This window comes from Saxophila tyrrhenica, assembly GCF_035928015.1.
Source record: "Saxophila tyrrhenica strain CCFEE 5935 chromosome Unknown scaffold_14, whole genome shotgun sequence".
Classification (NCBI taxonomy): domain Eukaryota; kingdom Fungi; phylum Ascomycota; class Dothideomycetes; order Mycosphaerellales; family Extremaceae; genus Saxophila; species Saxophila tyrrhenica.
Genome location: NW_027041746.1, coordinates 302,935 through 323,191, shown reverse-complemented (window position 1 = coordinate 323,191; position 20,257 = coordinate 302,935). Strand labels below are relative to the sequence as shown.

General features: G+C 57.9%; 5 protein-coding genes across 5 annotated transcripts; 3 read left to right on the top strand and 2 right to left on the bottom strand.

Annotated features, from left to right (window-relative positions):
- Nucleotides 1–825: 825 nt before the first annotated feature.
- On the top strand, nucleotides 826–5,725 carry MYO2 (Myosin type-2 heavy chain 1; the record flags this gene model as incomplete). The annotated part of the gene is made up of 3 exons (XM_064805662.1): nucleotides 826–966; nucleotides 1,022–5,265; nucleotides 5,329–5,725. The coding sequence occupies 3 exons, from the start codon at nucleotides 826–828 to the stop codon at nucleotides 5,723–5,725; spliced, it is 4,782 nt and encodes a 1,593-aa protein (XP_064656122.1).
- A 408-nt stretch (nucleotides 5,726–6,133) lies between these two features.
- LTR77_008429 (uncharacterized protein) lies at nucleotides 6,134–6,989 on the bottom strand (the record flags this gene model as incomplete). Its single annotated transcript, XM_064805661.1, has 3 exons — nucleotides 6,134–6,738; nucleotides 6,829–6,904; nucleotides 6,954–6,989. The coding sequence occupies 3 exons, from the start codon at nucleotides 6,987–6,989 to the stop codon at nucleotides 6,134–6,136; spliced, it is 717 nt and encodes a 238-aa protein (XP_064656121.1).
- A 520-nt stretch (nucleotides 6,990–7,509) lies between these two features.
- On the bottom strand, nucleotides 7,510–13,860 carry LTR77_008428 (uncharacterized protein; the record flags this gene model as incomplete). Its single annotated transcript, XM_064805660.1, has 2 exons — nucleotides 7,510–13,745; nucleotides 13,788–13,860. The coding sequence occupies 2 exons, from the start codon at nucleotides 13,858–13,860 to the stop codon at nucleotides 7,510–7,512; spliced, it is 6,309 nt and encodes a 2,102-aa protein (XP_064656120.1).
- Nucleotides 13,861–15,231: 1,371 nt separating this feature from the next.
- On the top strand, nucleotides 15,232–16,443 carry DYS1 (Deoxyhypusine synthase; the record flags this gene model as incomplete). Its single annotated transcript, XM_064805659.1, has 3 exons — nucleotides 15,232–15,453; nucleotides 15,509–16,288; nucleotides 16,348–16,443. The coding sequence occupies 3 exons, from the start codon at nucleotides 15,232–15,234 to the stop codon at nucleotides 16,441–16,443; spliced, it is 1,098 nt and encodes a 365-aa protein (XP_064656119.1).
- A 579-nt stretch (nucleotides 16,444–17,022) lies between these two features.
- On the top strand, nucleotides 17,023–19,790 carry LTR77_008426 (uncharacterized protein; the record flags this gene model as incomplete). Its single annotated transcript, XM_064805658.1, has 2 exons — nucleotides 17,023–19,650; nucleotides 19,758–19,790. The coding sequence occupies 2 exons, from the start codon at nucleotides 17,023–17,025 to the stop codon at nucleotides 19,788–19,790; spliced, it is 2,661 nt and encodes an 886-aa protein (XP_064656118.1).
- Between the last annotated feature and the right edge of the window lie 467 nt (nucleotides 19,791–20,257).

Genomic DNA, 20,257 nt, shown 5'->3' with positions numbered 1-20,257 from the left:
GCAGCGGAGTGTCCAAATGTGGCGCTGATGGCTCACGTGAGGTATAGAATCTCCCAATCGCTGCATCCATATGCATGCTGGAGAACGTCGTTAACACATTGCTACCAGGAAGATTTGCTTGCGAGGCGTTTTGCTGGACGGATGGGTCAACCGCCACATCTCAAGGCGGAAGGTACAAGTAGCATGCTGCTGACAAGAGTGATAGCTTTTTGAAGTCGGACTTTTCTGGGGGACAGTATTGCTGAATGGCTAAAGATGGATGGTTTGTAGGAGGTGTTGCTACGTACATGTATCTTATCAATACACATCGTGTTCTTCGATTTATTGGTATCACGTGATGACCTCGGTCGCACCTCCTTTGTGACGCTTCCTGCTTCCAATTGCGACGTCTTCCACCCGCTTGCATGTCGTGATTCGAGGACTCCACAAGGCACCGCACGAGCGCACACACGAAAGCGTTTGGCTTGCTGCGGCGCGGAGATTATCTGAACGGGCGACGGCCCCTTTGCAGCAGACGCAGGGGTACTCTGGAGTTCACGCAACCTTAGCCAATAAGCGTTTGATGGCGGCGCTGGACGCGACTCGACCACAGATATTCCTGGGGACGCCAGACATCCTGAGTACTGCATACCACCACCACCATGTCCCTCATGTCCCTATGACAGGACGCTCGTCCATCCTGTGACCTCTTCTATATCACGGCCGTCGACGAAGTCCTTGTCCTGAGCATTTCTAGCGCTGGAGTTGGGACGGGGATAAGCACGCCGGTTGTTTGTGCTTGAGGGAAGACTGCGGAGGAGAGGAGGCATACACCGCGCCGACGACATGTCGAACTATCGCAACTACGATGTCGGCACGCGCGCCTGGCAGCAGGACCCGACCGAGGGATGGGTGTCCTCGGAGGTCACGAAGAAGACGGTCAACGGGGATAATGTCAAGTTGGTCTTCACACTCGAGAATGGCGAGGTATGCGAAGAACATTGTGACAGTGGTGGAATTATGTATACTGATAATACAACAGACCAGAGAAGTGGACACGACGGTGGCGGCGTTTGCAGAAGATGCCATGAGCTCCACCCTCCCCCCTTTGATGAACCCGGCCATGCTGGAGGCCAGCGACGATCTAACGAACCTCTCCCACTTGAACGAACCGGCGGTGCTGCAGGCGATCAAGCTCCGCTATGCGCAAAAGGAGATATACACCTACTCGGGCATCGTGCTGATAGCCACCAACCCGTTTGCACGAGTAGACTCGCTCTACGTCCCCGGCATGGTGCAGGTCTACGCCGGCAAGAACCGATCATCACAAGCGCCTCATCTGTTCGCCATCGCTGAGGAGGCTTTTGCGGATATGCTCCGCGATGGCCGTAATCAGACGATCGTGGTCTCAGGAGAGTCGGGAGCCGGCAAGACGGTCAGCGCCAAATATATCATGCGATACTTTGCGACACGAGAACCTCCCGATCAGCCCGGCGCACGCAGCAGAGGTCGCGCAGACACCATGAGCGAGACGGAAGAGCAGATCCTGGCCACCAACCCGATCATGGAAGCGTTCGGTAACGCAAAGACCACACGAAACGACAACTCCTCGCGGTTCGGCAAGTACATCGAGATCATGTTCAACAGGAGCACGGAGATCATTGGCGCAAGAATACGAACGTACCTCTTGGAACGGTCAAGATTGGTCTTTCAACCGCTTAAGGAGCGGAATTACCACATCTTCTACCAGCTGGTTGCGGGAGCTACGGACGCTGAGAGGGAAGAGCTGGGACTGATACCGGTGGAGCACTTTGACTACCTCAACCAGGGTGGTGCGCCGGAGATCGATGGGGTGGACGACGGCAAGGACTTCAAGGACACAAGGCAATCGTTGACTCGACTTGGAGTGTCGGAGACTGTGCAGACGCAGCTATGGAAGATCCTGGCAGCGCTGCTACACATCGGCAACATCAAGATTACTGCGACAAGAACAGACTCGCAGTTATCAGCCACGGAACCTTCGCTGGAAAGAGCCTGCAAGCTGCTCGGCATTGATGCAACAGAGTTTGCAAAGTGGACGGTCAAGAAGCAACTCATCACTCGCGGCGAGAAGATCATGTCGAATCTGACACAACAGCAAGCAACGGTCGTTCGGGACTCGGTGGCCAAGTACATCTACTCTTCGCTCTTCGACTGGCTCGTGGAGACGATGAACGCGTTCTTGGCACCGGACGACATCTTGAAGGACGTCACCTCTTTCATCGGCGTGCTGGATATCTACGGCTTCGAGCACTTCGCCAAGAACAGCTTTGAGCAGTTCTGCATCAACTACGCCAACGAGAAACTGCAACAAGAGTTCAACCAGCACGTCTTCAAGCTTGAGCAGGAGGAGTATGTGCGGGAACAGATCGACTGGACTTTCATCGACTTCTCGGACAACCAGCCCTGCATTGACTTGATCGAGGGCAAGATGGGTATCCTTTCTCTGCTGGACGAAGAATCGAGATTACCCATGGGCTCGGACGAGTCTTTCGTGACTAAGCTGCACCACCACTACTCCCAGGACAAGCACAAGTTCTACAAGAAGCCACGGTTCGGCAAGAGTGCATTCACGGTCTGTCATTACGCCATTGATGTCACGTACGAGAGCGACGGCTTCATCGAGAAGAACAGGGACACTGTGCCTGACGAACATTTGGAGGTGCTGAAGGCTACATCCAACACCTTCTTGAGTGAAGTCTTGGAGGCCTCAGCTACCGTTAGAGACCGGGACAATGCTGCTGTGGCACCAAAGGCGAACGGTCCTGGCAAGAGGATGGGCGCTGCGGCGGCTAGGAAACCGACGCTCGGCGGCATCTTCAAGAGCAGTTTGATCGAGCTCATGAACACCATCAACTCGACGGACGTACACTATATCAGGTGTATTAAGCCGAACGAGGCGAAGGAGGCATGGAAGTTTGAGGGGCCGATGGTGTTGAGTCAGCTACGAGCTTGTGGTGTTCTGGAGACAGTACGGATCAGCTGTGCTGGCTACCCGACCCGATGGACATACGAAGAGTTCGCTCTCCGATACTACATGCTCATCAAGTCAGGGGAGTGGACCACCGAGATCCGGGACATGGCCAACGCAATCCTACGGAAGGCGCTCGGCGAGGCGAAGAACGACAGCTCGGATAAGTACCAGCTGGGTTTGACCAAGATCTTCTTCCGTGCCGGCATGCTCGCCTTCCTCGAGAACCTCCGCACGAACCGCCTGAACGAAGCCGCCATCATGATCCAGAAGAACCTGCGCGCCAAGTACTATCGCCGCCGCTATCTCGAGGCCATCGACGGGATCAAAGCATTTCAGGCCCTCCTCCGCGGCGTCCTCGCACGACAGCGAGCCGAAGAGGCGCGGCGGCAACGCGGCGCCACGACTATCCAGCGTGTTTGGCGAGGACAGAAAGAGAGGAAAGGGTACGTACGCTTCCGCAACGATCTCATCAAGTTTGAAGCGCAGGCCAAGGGATGGCTTTGCCGGAAGCAAATCCTAGACAAGAGGCTGGGTGATGCGGCGAGGACGATCCAGCGCGCGTGGCGGTCGCATCGGCAGCTCAGGTCTTGGAGAGATTACCGAAGAAAGGTGGTGCTGGTGCAGAGTATGTGGCGTGGACGGACCGCGAGACGCGGGTACAAGAAGCTGCGCGAGGAGGCGAGAGACCTCAAGCAGATTTCGTACAAGCTGGAGAACAAGGTCGTCGAGCTCACGCAATCGCTTGGTACAATGCGGCAGGAGAACCGGACGCTCAAGGGCCAAGTCACAAATTACGAAGGACAGCTCAAGAGCTGGAGAGACCGACACAATGCTTTGGAAAGCCGAGCGAACGACCTGCAGCGTGAAGCCAACCAGGCTGGTATCACTGCGGCGAAGCTGGAGGCTATGGAGGCGGACATGCAGCGCTTGCAGGCGACGTATGAGGAGAGCACCGCGAATATGCGGAGGTTACAAGACGAGGAGAAGTCGCTGCGCGAGGATCTGCGGGTCACTAGTCAGGAGCTGGAGACCACGCGGCAGAGCAAGACGGTTTCGGAGACCGAAAAGCTTTCGCTACGGCAGCAGTTGGCAGATCTGCAGGATCAGTTGGAGTTGGCCAAGCGTGCTGTGCCTGTCAATGGAGAAGTGGTCAACGGGAACGCCGTACCCGCGCAGCCTTCGGGTCTTATCAACCTTGTTTCGGCGAAGAAGCCGAAGCGGAGGAGTGCTGGGCCAGAGCCGATCAATACGGAGCGCTTCAGTGGGACTTACAACCCCAGGCCAGTGTCGATGGCGTTCGGTGCTACGGGTGGACATGTACAGAATCTGTCTGGCTCGACGTTCAACCCTGGTTTGGAGAATGTTGAAATGGAGCTGGAGAACTTGCTCGCCGACGAGGATGGCCTCAATGATGAGGTGACGATGGGCTTGATTCGAAACTTGAAGATTCCTGCTGCCGGGGGCACACCACCGCCAACGGACAAGGAGGTCCTGTTCCCTGCATACCTCATCAACCTCGTCACTTCAGAGATGTGGAACAATGGCTTCGTGAAGGAGTCTGAGCGCTTTTTGGCCAATGTGATGCAGTCCATTCAGCAAGAAGTGATGCAGCACGATGGCGATGAGGCAGTCAACCCCGGCGCTTTCTGGCTTTCGAACGTCCACGAGATGCTCTCCTTCGTTTTCCTCGCTGAAGACTGGTACGAAGCCCAAAAGACGGACAACTTCGAGTACGACCGCCTGCTCGAGATCGTTAAGCACGATCTTGAAAGTCTGGAGTTCAACATCTACCACACCTGGATGAAGGTGCTGAAGAAGAAACTGCACAAGATGATCGTGCCCGCCATCATCGAGTCGCAATCTCTCCCCGGCTTCGTCACGAACGAGAACAACCGCTTCCTCGGCAAACTCCTCCAATCCAGCAACACGCCTGCTTTCAGCATGGACAACCTGCTCTCCCTGCTCAACAACGTCTTCAAGGCGATGAAGGCCTACTACCTCGAGGACTCCATCATCACGCAAACAGTTACCGAGCTGCTGCGGTTGGTCGGCGTGACGGCGTTCAACGATCTGCTCATGCGGAGGAACTTCCTCAGCTGGAAGAGAGGTTTGCAGATCAACTACAACATCACGCGTATCGAGGAGTGGTGTAAAAGCCACGACATGCCGGAGGGCACGCTGCAGCTGGAGCACTTGATGCAGGCGACGAAGCTGCTGCAGTTGAAGAAGGCGACGTTGAATGATATTGAGATTATTCAGGATATCTGCTGGATGTAAGTCACCCTCCACTTATCCTCTCACCCTTGAACCAGCTGTACTAATTAATGATGTTCCAGGCTCTCCCCCAACCAAATCCAAAAACTCCTCAACCAATACCTCGTCGCCGACTACGAACAGCCCATCAACGGCGAGATCATGAAAGCCGTCGCCTCGCGCGTCACCGACCCGAAATCCGACGTCCTGCTCCTGCAAGCCGTGGACATGGAGGATTCCGGCCCGTACGAGATCGCCGAGCCCCGCGTCATCACGGCGCTGGAGACGTATACGCCGAGTTGGCTGCAGACGCCGCGACTGAAGAGGTTGGCGGAAATTGTGAGCGCGCAGGCGGTGATGCAGCAGCAGATGGATGCTGGGGGGAAGGTGGCGGAGGAGGGGTGGGGGATGAATGGGGTTAATGGGAATGGGAATGGGGTGCATGAGATTGGGTTGAGTGAGGATGAGGAGAGTGGGTAGAATCTATTGCCTGTGAAAGAGGTGAAGAGGACGTGGAGCTTGGGGTTGCGGTCGCCGCGGGTGAGGGCGGGTTGCTGTTATCGTCGGAGCATTTTTTGGAGTTTGAGCGAGTGTTAGTTTGTTCTTCACACGGTGTTGTGGCGTGGGTGCTGAGCGAGGGTATGGGGTGTCTCGGTTGGTAGAGACCTAGGATAGTGAGTGTGTGGAACAAGATTCACTGTGTTGCCTTCTCCTGTCCCCTATCAACCCTGTTGTGCTCAGATCACTGTCACCGAGGGCCTCCAAGACGTCCCGCAGTCTGAGAAGACACACCCCGTTGCAGCCTTCAAGGGCTTCATCTCTGTCATCCAAACAACCCCTGTGAGTCCTGTCGACCTCTCATCACCCTATCCTCATCTCGGAGAACACTCAGTAAAGCTGATACCCCCCAGCCTCCTCCTCCTCAGACCTCTCCTCATCCTCCACCCCCATCCGCAAACCCTCCCCAATCTCCTCCCCGACCTCAATCTTCACATCCTCGCCCAACCCTTCGACCTCCGGCTCATCGCGCTCTTCGCCCTGCTTGATCTCGCCGGCGTGGACGCTCGAGTCGTGCACGCTTCTCTCTACGCCTTCGAAGTCGTCGTTGTCGTTGTCGGACTCGTCGGCGAGAGAGGCGTAGTTGCGCTTCGTGTCGCGCTGCTTGCGTCCGGTGGTTGGTGGGGTGACATATCCCTCCTTTCCGTCCTCTCCACCCTCGCCGTCTGCCGCTGCCTCTGCCTCAGGGGAAGGGGAAGGGGAAGGGGTAGGGGTAGGGGTACGCTTGACTTCCGTCTTGGCTTTCTTACCTTTCGTAGTAGCGGGCTTAGTGACCCTGTTGTTGGCATCCTTAGGCGTGAGAATCTTATCCGGCTTCGCCTTCGCGGCCATAGCTTTGCCCTTGGCGGCTGGGTCGACGGTGGCGATGTTGGACGAGGTGCCGCCGAGTTTGCGGAAGTGCGTCAGGCGGTGGGAGATCGCTTTGGGGGTGCAGTCTGACACATGGTTAGTTAGGTTTGACCTGGTTTAAAGCCGCGAGAGGTGGTGAGGTGAGGTCGTGTGAAGTCACAAGTGGCGTTTCTTACCCATGGCGTCGGCGAGCTCCTTCATCTGAGCGGCGTTGAGCTTCACGTCAGCCATCTGGATGATCTTGGCCGTGAGCTGTCGTATGTTAGCATGTGCCCTGCGAGGCAGTGATGAGTCGACGTACTTTGGCGTCGTTCTCCGGGGTCCAGGAGACAGGCATCTTGCTGTTGCTTTTGATTCTTCTCGACTTGGTGAAGTGGCACTGTTCGAGGGGATGTGCCGCCGTGGTAGTTGGTTGCTGTCTTGGAGAAGAAGTCGTCGTCGAGCTGTGTGGTATGGAAGAGATGTAGTGGAAAGGTTTCAAGAAGGAAGAAGTGTGAGAGGCAGTATAGAAAGGTGAGAGAGAGCAGTGAAGAACGTATTGTGCCAGAAATAGTACCTCACCAGCAGTGAGGTCGTCGATGTGATGTGATGTGAGGTTGGACGAGCACATGACTGAGTGCCGGAGTTTCAGATGAAGTGAAGTCGCAGCTGGTGAAGCCCTAGCCCAGGCAGTGACAGAGGGAATGAGAGCGTGAGAGCACTTACATCTGTTGGCGGCCCACGGACCTTGAAGCTTCAGTGCTGTTTAGGAAGATATCTACACGAACCTCAGCCCTCCCCTTTCAAGTCTTTCAAGTCCAACTCTTCCACTCGCCGTCCTCTTCCTCTCACTCCTACCTCCTTCCCCCTACCTTCCCCTACCTCCTCCCTCCCCCCTGTCCCTGAGGCCCTTGACCCTGCCCCCCAAAACCCCCCAACGGCGTCCTCCTCCAACCCCCCATCCCCTCCGCCTCCCTCCTCCGAAACTCCTCCTCCATCCTCCTCCCCTCCTCCCTCCGCCTCCCGACCTCCTCCTCCTGCAACCTCCTCCTCTCCCTCTCCAGCCCCAAACGCTCTACCTCTTCGCGCATGGCCATTTCGCCGTCCATTTGGCTTTGTCTCCGTAAATCGAGTCGGCCTCCGCCGGAGGCGGAAGCGGAGGGGATGAAGGGGGTTCCGCCGAAGGTTGGGGGTTGGAGGGGTTGTGGTGGGCGATGGTGTTGCATCGCTTGTTGTTGCTGTTGCTGTTCCATTTGCTGCCGCTGTTGTTGTTGTTGCTGCGCGGCGAAATGCTGTTGCTGCTGCCGCTCGTCCTCGTGCCGACGTTCCAGCTCCTGCTGCCGCCAGCGCATCTCGCGGATCTCGCGCTCTTCGCGATCACGTTGGGCGAGATGGTGTTGCTGGTCTTGACGGTATTGCTCGTACGATTGATCCTCCCGACTCATACCTCTATGATGCAGGGAGGGGAAGGGGCCGCCCATGGAGCCGTTGTGGGAGTGGTGGGCTTGGTTCTGTGCTTGACTTGGCGGGGGTTGGGAGAAAGGCGGCATTTGCTGGGCGCCGTAGGGGTTCGACTGTAATGCTTGCGCGGGTTGATGTGAAGGTCCTTGTTGCTGCTGACCCATCATCGACTGTCTTGCCTGATCGTGCGCTTGCTGGCTCGACTGCCCAGTCAAGGAAGGTGTTCTCGAATGCCCAATCCCCCCCAGCGGCGGCGGAGGCGAAGGATTACCTCTCTGCTGATTCAACGACCCAAGCAGAGAACTGCGATGCCCATGCTGGAAGAAACCCCGATCGCGATCCATACCCGGATTGCCCGCTCCGTGACTACTGCTCGGTCCCAAGATGCGAGAAGTCCAATCCGGCTTCGGCGGCCCTGGCTCATTCTTCGGCGTAGGAGGTCCAGGCGTCGGGTTCCGATTCGGCTGACCGAAGGGTCCACGACCTAACTGCCCTTGCATCGAAGATTGACCGAAAGACGTCTCCCGTCGCATACCAGGTATACTCGAGCCAGCAGACTGGACGTTTTGTTGTGACGCAGGCGAAGCCGTGCGCTGTGGCTGCTGTTGCTGCGGTGGCGGATTGTCGCGCTTCGGAGGCGGAGGGTCATCGTCGTTGTTGAGAAGCGACATGACGTTCGAGCGCTTCGGCGGTTCGGGCGGAGCCGGGGTATTAGACGTGGTGTTCGCAGGCGGAATCATGGACATCGGCGCCGGACGCGGCTCCTCTCTCTTCGTAGGTGAGAAGCTGAATGGCGACCGACCTGTCAGCGAAGCGAACGGCTTGTTCGAAGCGAACGAGCTGAAGCCTGAGGAGCCGATCGAAGGTCGTGCGAACCCAGAGCTCAAGAAACCAGGTCTCTGTGGCGAAGGCGGTCGTTCCTCGTTCGCGGATTTCCGCTCGGTTTGCTGCATTGGCGGCTGGCTCAATGGCTGGTTGAGCGGCGAGCCCTGAGACAAGTTCCGCGGCATGAGGTTCTGTCGATGAAGTTGCTCCATCCGCTCCGGTTGAGGCGGTTGCTGTTGTTCCTGCTGCTGCAGTCTGAAAGCACGCTGTTGCTCCTCCCTGATCCTTTCCATAACGTCCGACGTGACCGTCACACGCGAAGTCTGCTGAGAAGGCGGCCTGGAACTAGGATCCTCAGCAGCACGCAAAGCAAACCCAGGCTGCTGCGGTTGCGGCGGTCGCGGCTCAGCCCGAGTATCAGACATGAACGTCAGTCGATGTCCAAGCGGATGCTGCAAGCCCTGGCCCATGCGAGAAGCCGCCGCGATCTGCTGCTGCCCGGGCGCTGACGTAGACACCGGCGGACTCGGCACCACCCGTGCTACAGCAGGAACAGGCGTGTTCTGCGTCGACGTAGTCATGCGAGGTTGCGGCTGATACTGCGGCGGCGACGCATGCTTCGGCACCTGCTGCACCCTCGCAGCCGGTCCGCGCTCATCAACCTCCATAGCCTCGCCCTGCGGCGCCAATGGGCGCTGTTGCGCATTCGACGGCACAGTATCGTACTTCCGCTTCGTGATCGGCGTCGGTGTGGGCGGCGGACCAAGGTCTTCGCCGCGATTGATCCGCTGTTCCGCCTCAATAGCCGACCTCTCCAGCTCAGGCTTATTCCCACTGTCGACCTGGCGCTGGTAGTGGTTCTTAATCATCGTCTGCGTCTTGGTGCCCATGTGCGCAGCAATGGCAGCGAAGTCGCGACCAAAGTGTGCGATGTACAATTGAAAGTCGTGCTGCTCAGGGACAGACCAGTAGCTCGAAGCACTCTGCTTCGCCGTCGGACCTTGGCCAGCTGGCTTGGATCGATCTGGCTCCTCTGGCGCCGCCATGGGCTGCAGGAAGCGCTCTTGATTGTACATCATCTGCACCTCCGGATGCATCGTCTGACGCCCCGCTTGCAGACCGGCGAGAAGACCAGCCTCTTCCAGCTTCTGCTGCTGCGCCTGCTCTTCCCTCTGCAAGAACTGCTTCGCAGGCGACCCTTGCGGCGCAGCAGCAAGCAGCGGCTGCGCAGCCTTCCCCTTCCCCCTCCCAGCCTTCTCCCCAGTCCGCTTCTGCTTCTTGACACTCTTCTCGGACCCCGCGTCGCCATTCGACTCCGCCTTCCCACCGAGACCAAGCTTCTTCGCAGGCGACTGACCCAAAAGCGCCGCTTTCGACTCAATCTCCTTCTCAGCGAAATTAGTCGGGGCGGCAGCCCGCCTCGGCCTACCCTTCTCCGACATGGCGTCGATGGAGATATCCTCTGCTCGCGCCAAGTCAGCCATCAAGCCTCCCAAACGACCGCGCGCACCTCGCGTAGAACCTCTGCCGCGCTTAGCGCCATGCTTCAGTTTCTTCGTCCTGCTGTCTCGGAACCGTGCATCCCACTTCTTCGCGTAGTAGTGGCGGATGCAGTCCTCGTATGTGCGACCAGGGAGCAGCGAAGCAATCTCGCCCCATTTCTTCGGCGTCTCCTTGAAAGCGGCGACGAAGATCTGCTGCTCGTTCTCGGTGAAGTTGTCCGGCGCGGGATCGTACGAGAAGACCATAGTAAGGGCTTCCGGATCACGGTAGCGGTTCGTGTCCACGAAGGTACCACGTCTTATGATATCATCAGTCATTTGATCTCCCACGACAGCCTCCTTCTCCATGTCGGCCTGGTTCTTTCGGGTCTCGCGTTCTTTGCGCTCCTCCTCCAGGCGTGCAGTCTCTTCCGACTCCTTGAGCGCCTGCTGAAGCTCGTACTCGCTGTTGTACTGTCGTTGTCGTCGGCTGCCTTCTGTGGGCATCATAGGTGGCTTGGGGCCGTCGGCCTCCATTCTTGGCTCGACTGACTGTTGTCGTTCCAGCCTCTCTAGCTCTTCCCTCTCCCTATCAAGATCCTCGCATTCTTCTCGCCACTTGAGAAACGCTTCTGAGAAGAGTTGCTGTGCGTCTTCCTGCTCTTCCTGCTCTCCCGAGTCCCGGTCCTCCAGCGCATCCATCAGATCTTCCTCGGCCTCCAGATACTCTTTTCGCCGATCCTCGAACATCTTGCTGTCATGCAGTGAATGCCGTCCTTCCTTGAGAAGATACGGAAGCGAGATCGGCTCTGGACTTGGTCTACGAATCCGACGCACGCTCTCAGCAGAGTCATTACTGCTCCGTATGGCAACAGCATGATCCTCCTCGCCCTTCGGCGTAAGCAAAGCAGGCCCATCAGCACTATCCGAAGACCTCGTCGAGCCCGGCAGCAACTGCTGATTCTGCACAACAGGCGAATCATCAACCTCCATCTCCCTCTCCCTGATCTCATTAACCCTCTGCAAATCCCTCCCAGAAATCCTAACGAGCCTCGAGATAGACTCCAGCGGGCTCATGGCCCGATAAGGCGACTGCCGCAGATCCGTCATCTGGGCCTCGAGCTGCCGTTTCTGTCGCTCAAATTTAGCATGGAACAATGTCAAGCTTTCGTCTTCGATATCGGACTCATCGTCGTCAGACGAAGACGGTACCTCTTGACCTGCCTCCGACATGCCTGTGTCGTTGTCATCCTCCTCGACGCTCTCAACTGGCTTGCCGAAGAAGGACTGGGCTGCAGAGTGGCCGTGGCCGTGGTTCGATGCGAGCGAAGACTGGCGCTTTGGGGGCTGGTCAACCTCCATCTCGTCTGCGTTGGCCCGCTGGACTCTGACTGAAGATGCAGCTGGCGAGGCTAAAGCTGCATCGTCGACCTTTGCCGCTGAAGCAGCACCAGGCTCCTCGGCCTTAGCCTTCTCCTCACCAGTGACATCCCGCTTCGCCGGGACGACCTTATCGCCATACCCAGGAACACCCGGACGCTTCCACTGATTCCACTGCGGACCTCGAGGAGCAGTCGGAGCACCCCATGGCATCGGCGCAGCAAGCCTGTCGGTGACACGCGAAGCGGAAATCGACACTCGATCTTGCCCCCGAGGCGCGACAGGCGGGCCTCGTTGGCCTTTCGGTGCAGTGGGCGGTGCAGCTTTTGGTGAGACGCTGTATGCTTTGCCACGAGGCCCGGTGGGTGCCGTGGGTGGAGGCGTGGATGTTCTTGGCAGGCTGCTAGGTCCAGCAGGCGCACCAAAGTCGGATCTGGGCGAAGCAAATGGCGGTCTAGGAGACACCGAGCTTTGCGCTGCCGGCGAAGGGCGAGAGGCGCGAGGGCCTGTCGGCGGTCCGAAGTCACCAAGACGAGATGGATTTGGGATATGAGGTGTCACAGGCTGGTTGAGTGTAGGTAGGGTGGATGGAGCAGTGGGTTGTGGTGCGGGTAAGGCTTGGCCTGGTCTCGACAGTGGAGCTGCTGGAGGCTGCGGCGGTTGGCCTTGGCTTGAGACGCTTTCCAGTGATCTGACAGGATGCAAGCGGTTCGGCGCATTTGCATCATCTCCATCCTGCGCTCGTGGTCCTCGTGGCGCTGCTGGTGGCGGGTTCGTAAGATGTGCCTTCGGAGCTGGTGGAGGTACCCGTGGTGCGATTGGAGCATCCGCTGGTGGCGCAGAGCGAGGCTCAGCAGGAGACGACTGAGGAGGCTCACCATTAGATCCAGGGCGGGAGATCGCTTGACTGGAGTCCTGAACACCTTTGATGCCCGGCTGGGATCGGGGGGGCTGACTAGAGGGCGCCGAAGAGGCAGCGGGTGCTGCGAAAGACAACGTAAAAGCAGGCACAGGCGGTGCTTGCTGCGGCGAAGACGACCCACGCGTGCCATAACGCTGTGCAGTCGTCGCAGCCCTGCTGTTAAGATAGGCTGGCGTCTCTGGCGCATCACGCTTGACGTCACGTGCTTGTGGTGGAGGAGGAGGAACAGCAGGTTCTTGCTGAGTAGACTGGCGACGTGCTGGAATATCCACACCTGCGCCCTCGATAAGAGCGAGTCGGTCAGGATTGATGCTCGACGCCTGTGAAGTCTGGAAAGCGGCGTTTGCTGACCTAACGGAGTCGTTGGAGTTTCGGGCTTCCAGTCTTGGCGGTGGTAGGGGGTCCCGTCGAGGCCGCTCAAAGTCGCGTTCTCTGTCCTGCCACTCTGGTCTTCTTTCGTCTTCGCGTCGCTCAAAGGGTCTGCGCTCATCTCGACGTTCAGTGTCCCGGCTATCTCGTGATAAGTCTCGCGCCCATGGTCGAGGTGGCGAACGCTCGGGCCGTCTTATAAGTTCTCGGTCTTCAAAGGCATTTCGCCCACCTCGATCATCAAACCCGCCGCGTCCACCGCGCTCTTCATAGCCGCCACGTCCGCCTCTGCCACCCCGGAATGAAAACTCGCCACGCCCACGACCCCGCGCAAAGCCGCCGCGAAAAGGTCCCGCTGAAGGCGGCTGAGAGTCTGGATATGAAGATCCGGGTGGTGGACCATCTCGAGAGTTCCGTCGCTGCCTGGCGATGTCCAGATCTCTTGGTGGTGGTATCCTCGGCGACCTATCACGTGGCGAAGGCAATCTGTCGCGTCGGTCATAGTCGCGCTCGCGGTAGGGTCTCCCACGATCACTGCCCAAAGGCGGGGCATCCCTCAACGAAGTGAATGGCGGACGCCCCGCTCCCGGGGGAGGAGCTCCAGGTGGCAATGGCCGCGCACTGTCATACTGCGAGCGTGGCCCGCGGGGAGCATCCGAAGCACTGCGTGGCGGACCTGCAGGCCGATTGTCAAAGACGGAGGCCGCTGATGCCCGACGGTCGGAGAAATGAGGTGGGCTGCGTGAGCGCTCCCGTGCCCCCCGGTAGTCTGGGGGAGGGTATCTTGACATGTTCGAGTGTGCTTAGCGCAGCATTTCCATGCCTGATGGAGAAAGGAGTGGTGTCCGGGGCTGAAGAGGAGCGCAATGCGGGTCCGGAATCCTTCAAAAACCAGCCGATGGCGCTGGCAGCCTTCCTGAAAGTATGCTCCTTCAATGCGCCCGATCCAGCACCCAATGCCCGCTGTGTGGAGTAAGTAGAGTGGTATTTCGTGAAAGTGAAGTGAAACAGCAAGGTCGCGATCCGAGTGGAGCCAGCCACAAAGCACTAGCGTATCTTAGGCGAGAAACCTAAATCGCTCCGTGGCGCCGGGAGTGGAGAGGATCGAGCAGCCCAGCGCAAAGCTGGAGAAACACGGCGAGAGGGAGCAGCAAGTCTGGCCAGTGTCGTGATGTGTGTTGGTCAGGTTACCATCCGACTGGGCTGGTGGTCGATGTTGAGTGTGAGATGTGACCTCCGCTGCTGCAATAATCTCGGACCTGGAGAAGGTGTGAGAGGGTGTTCGGGAGGTGTTCTCTCGGGATGCCGTGCTTGCGACTCTGCGGTCCAGATCCGCGGCGCCTGCTCGACAAACCTCAAAAGTCAAGGGCCCGTATAATTGAGAGTCTTCCTGCGGAATGGATGTCGTCTTGGCGTGTTCGAGGTATGAATTGATGGTGTTTCGCGGACCTCACGTGAGAATACAGAAGCGAAGATTGGATTTCGAGGTCGGCGAAACCAGAACGCCAGAAGCCTATAGGGCGGCGCCAAATTAGGCTGCCTGTCAGTGCACTGGACTGGAACCAATGGGTGCACAGGTGGGTGTAGCCGCCCAAGCATTTTTCTATCACTCTACATTTCAACATTCCTTGAGAAATACTGTGTCGGCTATCTCTTGTTCAGTAGACTATACACCTGAGTATGTACTGGTTGTGAAGACCTCACCTTCGGTAGACATGTCAAGCTCCTCATCAACGACGCCCACACATTCTCGAGAGGCGCAGCGCAGCAGGGACCCGCGGCAGATACAGCGATTCCTTCCATAGCGGCATCATGCACGCTAAGATCTACGAGTCGAGACAAGCTCGCCCATCTTCGTCATCCCGCGATTCTCAGCTGCGAACAACACATCCAACCTCAATGAGACTACCTAGGTGGGACACAGGAGGTAGGTACAAGCGACACAGACATGGCAGAGGGTCGTACGGTTCCCTCTGGTGCCACCACACTCGCGTTTGGGGAATACTGTGTTGGTAGGTGTGGATTCGGCTACAGAGCGAAATGCAGGCTGCCACGTGCGCAGGTGGTGATTTATGCATGCCAAGAGTTTCGAGATCTTCAAATGCATTCCACCATTTCCTCCAACCACATCAACATGTATCATGGTCTGATATAATCCCAAGATGGCCACAAACGGGGAGCTCGGCGCAGCGCCTTCCGGTGCAACAGAGGCTGTACTGAAGCCTTCTGACCCAGTGCCTGAAGGCGCGATACCGATACAAGGGCTAGATTTCTCAGAATATGCCGGTCGGAATATCTCTGTCGCGGAGATGGTGGAGAAGATGGGGAGTATGGGGTTTCAAGCGACGAGTATAGGGCAGGCGGCGAAGATTGTGGACGGGATGGTAGGTAGGTATCTCCAAGAACACATCCCACAACTTATACTGAAGGATGATGTAGAGAACATGGCGCGACCCTGAGACGGGTTCAAAGACCACCATCTTCCTCGGCTACACCTCCAACCTCATCTCCTCGGGCCTGCGCGAGACGCTCCGCTGGCTCGTCCAGCACAATCACGTCTCCGCGATCGTCACCACCGCCGGTGGCGTAGAAGAGGATTTGATTAAATGTCTCGCCCCGACCTACCTAGGTACCTTCTCCGCCTCGGGCGCTGCTCTGCGAGAACAAGGCATGAACCGGATTGGGAACTTGTTCGTGCCGAACAGCAATTATCAAGCCTTCGAGGACTGGCTGATTCCTATTCTGGACGCCATGCTCGCGGAGCAGGAAGCCAGCAAAGCCTCCGAGGAACCCTTAGTCTGGACCCCATCGACCATCATCGCCCGCCTCGGCCGCGAAATCAACGACCCCTGCTCCGTCTACTACTGGGCCCACCGCAACAACATCCCCGTCTTCTGCCCCGCCCTCACCGACGGCAGTCTGGGCGATATGCTGTACTTCCACACCTTCCGCGCCTCCCCCCTCCACCTCAGCATCGACATCGTGCGCGATATTCGTCGAATCAACGACATTGCGATCAAGGCGAAGCGGACGGGCATGATTGTGTTGGGGGGCGGGGTGGTGAAGCATCATATTGCGAATGCGAATTTGATGCGGAACGGAGCGGATAGCGCGGTGTTTGTGAATACGGGGAATGAGTTTGATGGTAGTGATGCCGGGGCCAGGCCGGACGAGGCGATTAGTTGGGGGAAGATCCGGGTTGGGGGGGAGAGCGTGAAGGTGAGTGTTCCTTTCTACATGGATGATGGGGTGGATGTGGTGCTGACGTGAAGCTATAGGTGTACGGGGAGGCGACGATTGTGTTTCCGCTGATTGTTGCGGCTACGTTTGCGAAGGTGGAGGATGAAGCAAAGCCAGAGGGTCGAGAGGTTTAGCCCAGTTGATTTCTTGAGCCACAAGAGGTGCGGTGAGTCTATGGTGAATTGGGCTAGAAATCTCGCAGCAGTTAATACTGTCTTGACGATCACGTGCATCACAAAACCTGAGTCAAGCACGAATCAGACCCTGAATATCGTCTGGAGCTGGGCTAGTGGATTGTGGAGTAGCGGTGCAGATCAGCGATATCAATCAGGCTGGCGGCGACGGCGGCCTCACTCATGACCGACTTCTGCCTTGTGACTGTTCGCTATATAATACCGCTTGTACCCCCTCCCCAATGTGACAAGTCAGCGATCTCCACAGCACAGCGTCGAGTGTAACGACGACAGCCAAGCTCGAGCAATCACCTCTGAACCCACCATCTCGTTCTTCTTCCTTCGTCTTCACTCCATCTTGCCCTATTGTCGTGCTGCTATTGTGAGTCAACCTCTGATAGCCTGATCACCACTCTCGCCTCCACTTCTGCTTGACCATACAACCAGAACAAGCACCTGACAAGCAAGCAGACCACTTTACGACACGTCAACTGCAACCACCGAAAGCGAGATCACGAATTCACATGACACTCTGCCACGATGGCACACCCCCACCCGCCCTTGTCACCTTTCGATCCGACTAGCCGCTACTTCGGCTTCCCTCCCTCGACAAACCCAGCCCAAGACCTTCTTCCACCACCTCAGCCCGCCGACAACACCAACCCGGACAGCCATAGCCAGCCTGCGACCCAGAATCTAGACCGCCTCCTCGACCCTCTAACCATACCACCCGCCATCCCGCCGTTGCCAGCCATGTCGTCTCACGACCAGCCGCCAGCTCCGCCCGCGGAGACCGAAGGAGAGGGGGAAGACCACGCTGACCCTGCAGACCCAGAAGAACAACTCCACGACGAGTCACACTCCGACAGCGAAGACGAAGAAGAGCCACCGGAGCAGTTCCACTGGCAGCCCATCGAAGAAGACAAGAGCGAGCCGAGCGAAGACGAGCTGGCGTACATCGCCTCGCAGACCGAGCACAGCGCTACGGATCAACAGTACTGGGAGAAGAAGACGTTCTTTGAGCTGAACGATCCCGAGCTCGTGCCTGGTGAGAGCGGGAAGATTGACTGGTTGGTGGAGAATTTCAACGGCACGAAGGAGAACCCGAATAAGGAGGTTGTTATGAGGAGTCCGGTGGTGAGTGTTGGTGGTTATGACTGGCGGATCAAGTTCTATCCGAGGGGTAATGACACCGACTATCTGAGTCTCTACCTCGAGTGTGTGAGCATGCAGGCGGACGACTATGAAGGGAGTGAAGACTTCAGCGACGTCGCTCTGCCGTTCCTGAGCGAGGGCGATAAGCTGAAGAAGCAGCGAGCGGTGGCAGCACAACTCTCGATTGTCATGTACAATCCAGCGGAACCGCGCACCTACGAGTACCACCGCGACGCCCACAAGTTCACCAAAAGCAACGCCGACTACGGCTGGACACGCTTCTCCCACTTCACCCGCCGCGATTTCCACATCCGCAGACACACCCAACAGCGTCGAGCCATCCTCCGCGACGACAAACTCGCCTTCGCAGCCTACATCCGCATTGTCGACGACCCCACCGGCTGCCTCTGGGCCCACGGCACCGGCGTCTTCGCCGAAAGCGTCACCCTCACCGGCCTTCGCCCCTTTACACCGCAAATGCCCATGTTCGCCGCTGAACTCCCACTCCTCCACTTCGCGCCCTTCCGCAAGTTTATCTCGGGATGCAAGAACAGCACCAGGATAGTGTTCTGGATGCAGACGTTGCTCTACAAGATGCTGTCGCGGAAGAGCTCGACGAGCTACGGCGGGGCGGGGGAGGCGTGCGTGCAGAGCGATACGGTGGCGTGGTTGCGCTTTCTGGCGAAGTGTTTGCGGAAGGAGACGAGTCCAGCGGCTGTGACGGAGTTGGTGGGGAGTTTGGATCCGGAGAGAGGGGCGGCTGTGAGCTATAATCGGTTGAAGACGAAGAAGCATGCTTCTGTGCAGGCGGCGGTTGATGCTCACACGACTGAGATCGAGAAGCCTCTTTTACTCACACTGGAGCTCGAGCGGCAGGAGTTCGACCGCGAGAAGCGCCGCTGGGAGAAACTAACCAACAAGGTCGAAATGCAAGACGAGATCACCGTGTCCGGGACATCCTACACCCTCTACTCCTTCGCCACCCACAGCGGCGATCTCGAATCCATGAAATTCAACTCCTACATCCGTCCGAACGGCCCTTCGCGCCCCTGGTACCGCTACTCCGCCGGCAGCGTCACGTGCATGACGCACAAGCAGGCCGTGGGCAAGCACAGCGGGTACGACGAGCCGCCGTCGCCGATCAAGCATAAGCGCCCTTCGCACCGCAGCCATTACGCTGGAATGCGCGAGTTGTACCGCCAGGAGGAGGTAAATGAGGTCGCGCATGTGGTTATGTATGTGCGGGAGGATTTTGTGGGGTCGTTGACGGCTTTGCCGACGGTGGAGGAGTGGGTGGTGCCGAGGAATGTGGTGCAGGGGATTCCGCCTTCGTTGAAGGGCGTGGTGGATGATGTCCCGCCCGCGACGGCGGTGTATGAGCGGTTTTCGGAGCTGGAGGAACCTCCGCCTGAAGAGGCTCCTGTGGTTACTGAGCCGCCACCTCCACCACCGGCGTCCGATGAGCAGGTCCCTCCGCCTCTTGAAGACGTCGCCAGCCGTCGTCCCAGCCTCTCCGTCGACGCCGGCTCCGCGACACCTAATTGTTGGTTGATGGACGGCGAAGACGTCGTCATGTCCGACGCCGACTCCGACGCCGCATCTGTCTTCACCCCGGACACCAACCCCACCACCTCCCTCACCACCGCCGACGCCAACCCCCAAGACGAAAAACCCGAACTCACAACCATCGACCTCCTCGGCCGCGAATACTACCACGGCCCCTTACTCCACGGCCTCTACCACGGCCCCAACGCCCACCTGATCTCCATGAACGGCGACGAGTACCGCGGCGCCTTTCTTTCCGGCCAAAAGTCCGGGCAGGGCACTCTAACCTACGCCAGGAGCGGCGACACCTACACCGGCACCTTCGCCTCGGACCTCCGCTCCGGCACGGGCACGCTCGTGGAAAAAGCCTCCGGCAACGTCTACACCGGCGGCTGGGCGGACGACAAAAGACACGGGGAGTTTGTGCTCAAGGGGACGATGACGGATGATGATAAGGGCGTTTGTAGCGTGTGTTTTGACCGCGAGATTAGTACTGCGTTTGTGGATTGCGGGCATGTGATGTGTTGTAAGGTCTGCGCGGGCATGGTTGAGAGTTGTCCGGTTTGTCGGCGCAGGGTTGTGGGAAGGCTGGAGTTGTTTGGGGTTAGGTTGTTTATTGGTTGATTGCTTTGATGAGCACAGCGGGGAGGAGGGGGTGTGGAAGGAAGGTAGGGGATGGGGAGGGGAGAGGAGGAGGGCGATGGGGGATAGGGGATAAGTATGGTGGGGCAAGACGAGGAAGAAGTATGATGCACAACGACTCCACGACGAACGAGAACGAGAACGAGAACGACACGAACACGATGGCGTTTGGCGAACTCCCATGCACAACACCACAACGAGGACGACGGGGTACGGTAAGGAATGGTTCACAGGCGTCACAAGGTCTCACTGGGCAAAGGAGAACAAGGCGCAATGGTTCGGTTTGCGTTCGGGTATACGACCAGGGCCAGGCGAAGGCAAAGGCGCACGACACTACTCAGAAGATACCCCCCTTCGGATATGATATATGTTTAGTTTAGCGTGTGTGTGCAGATAGTATATTCAGCAGCCCACCCCCTCAGACCACCTCCAC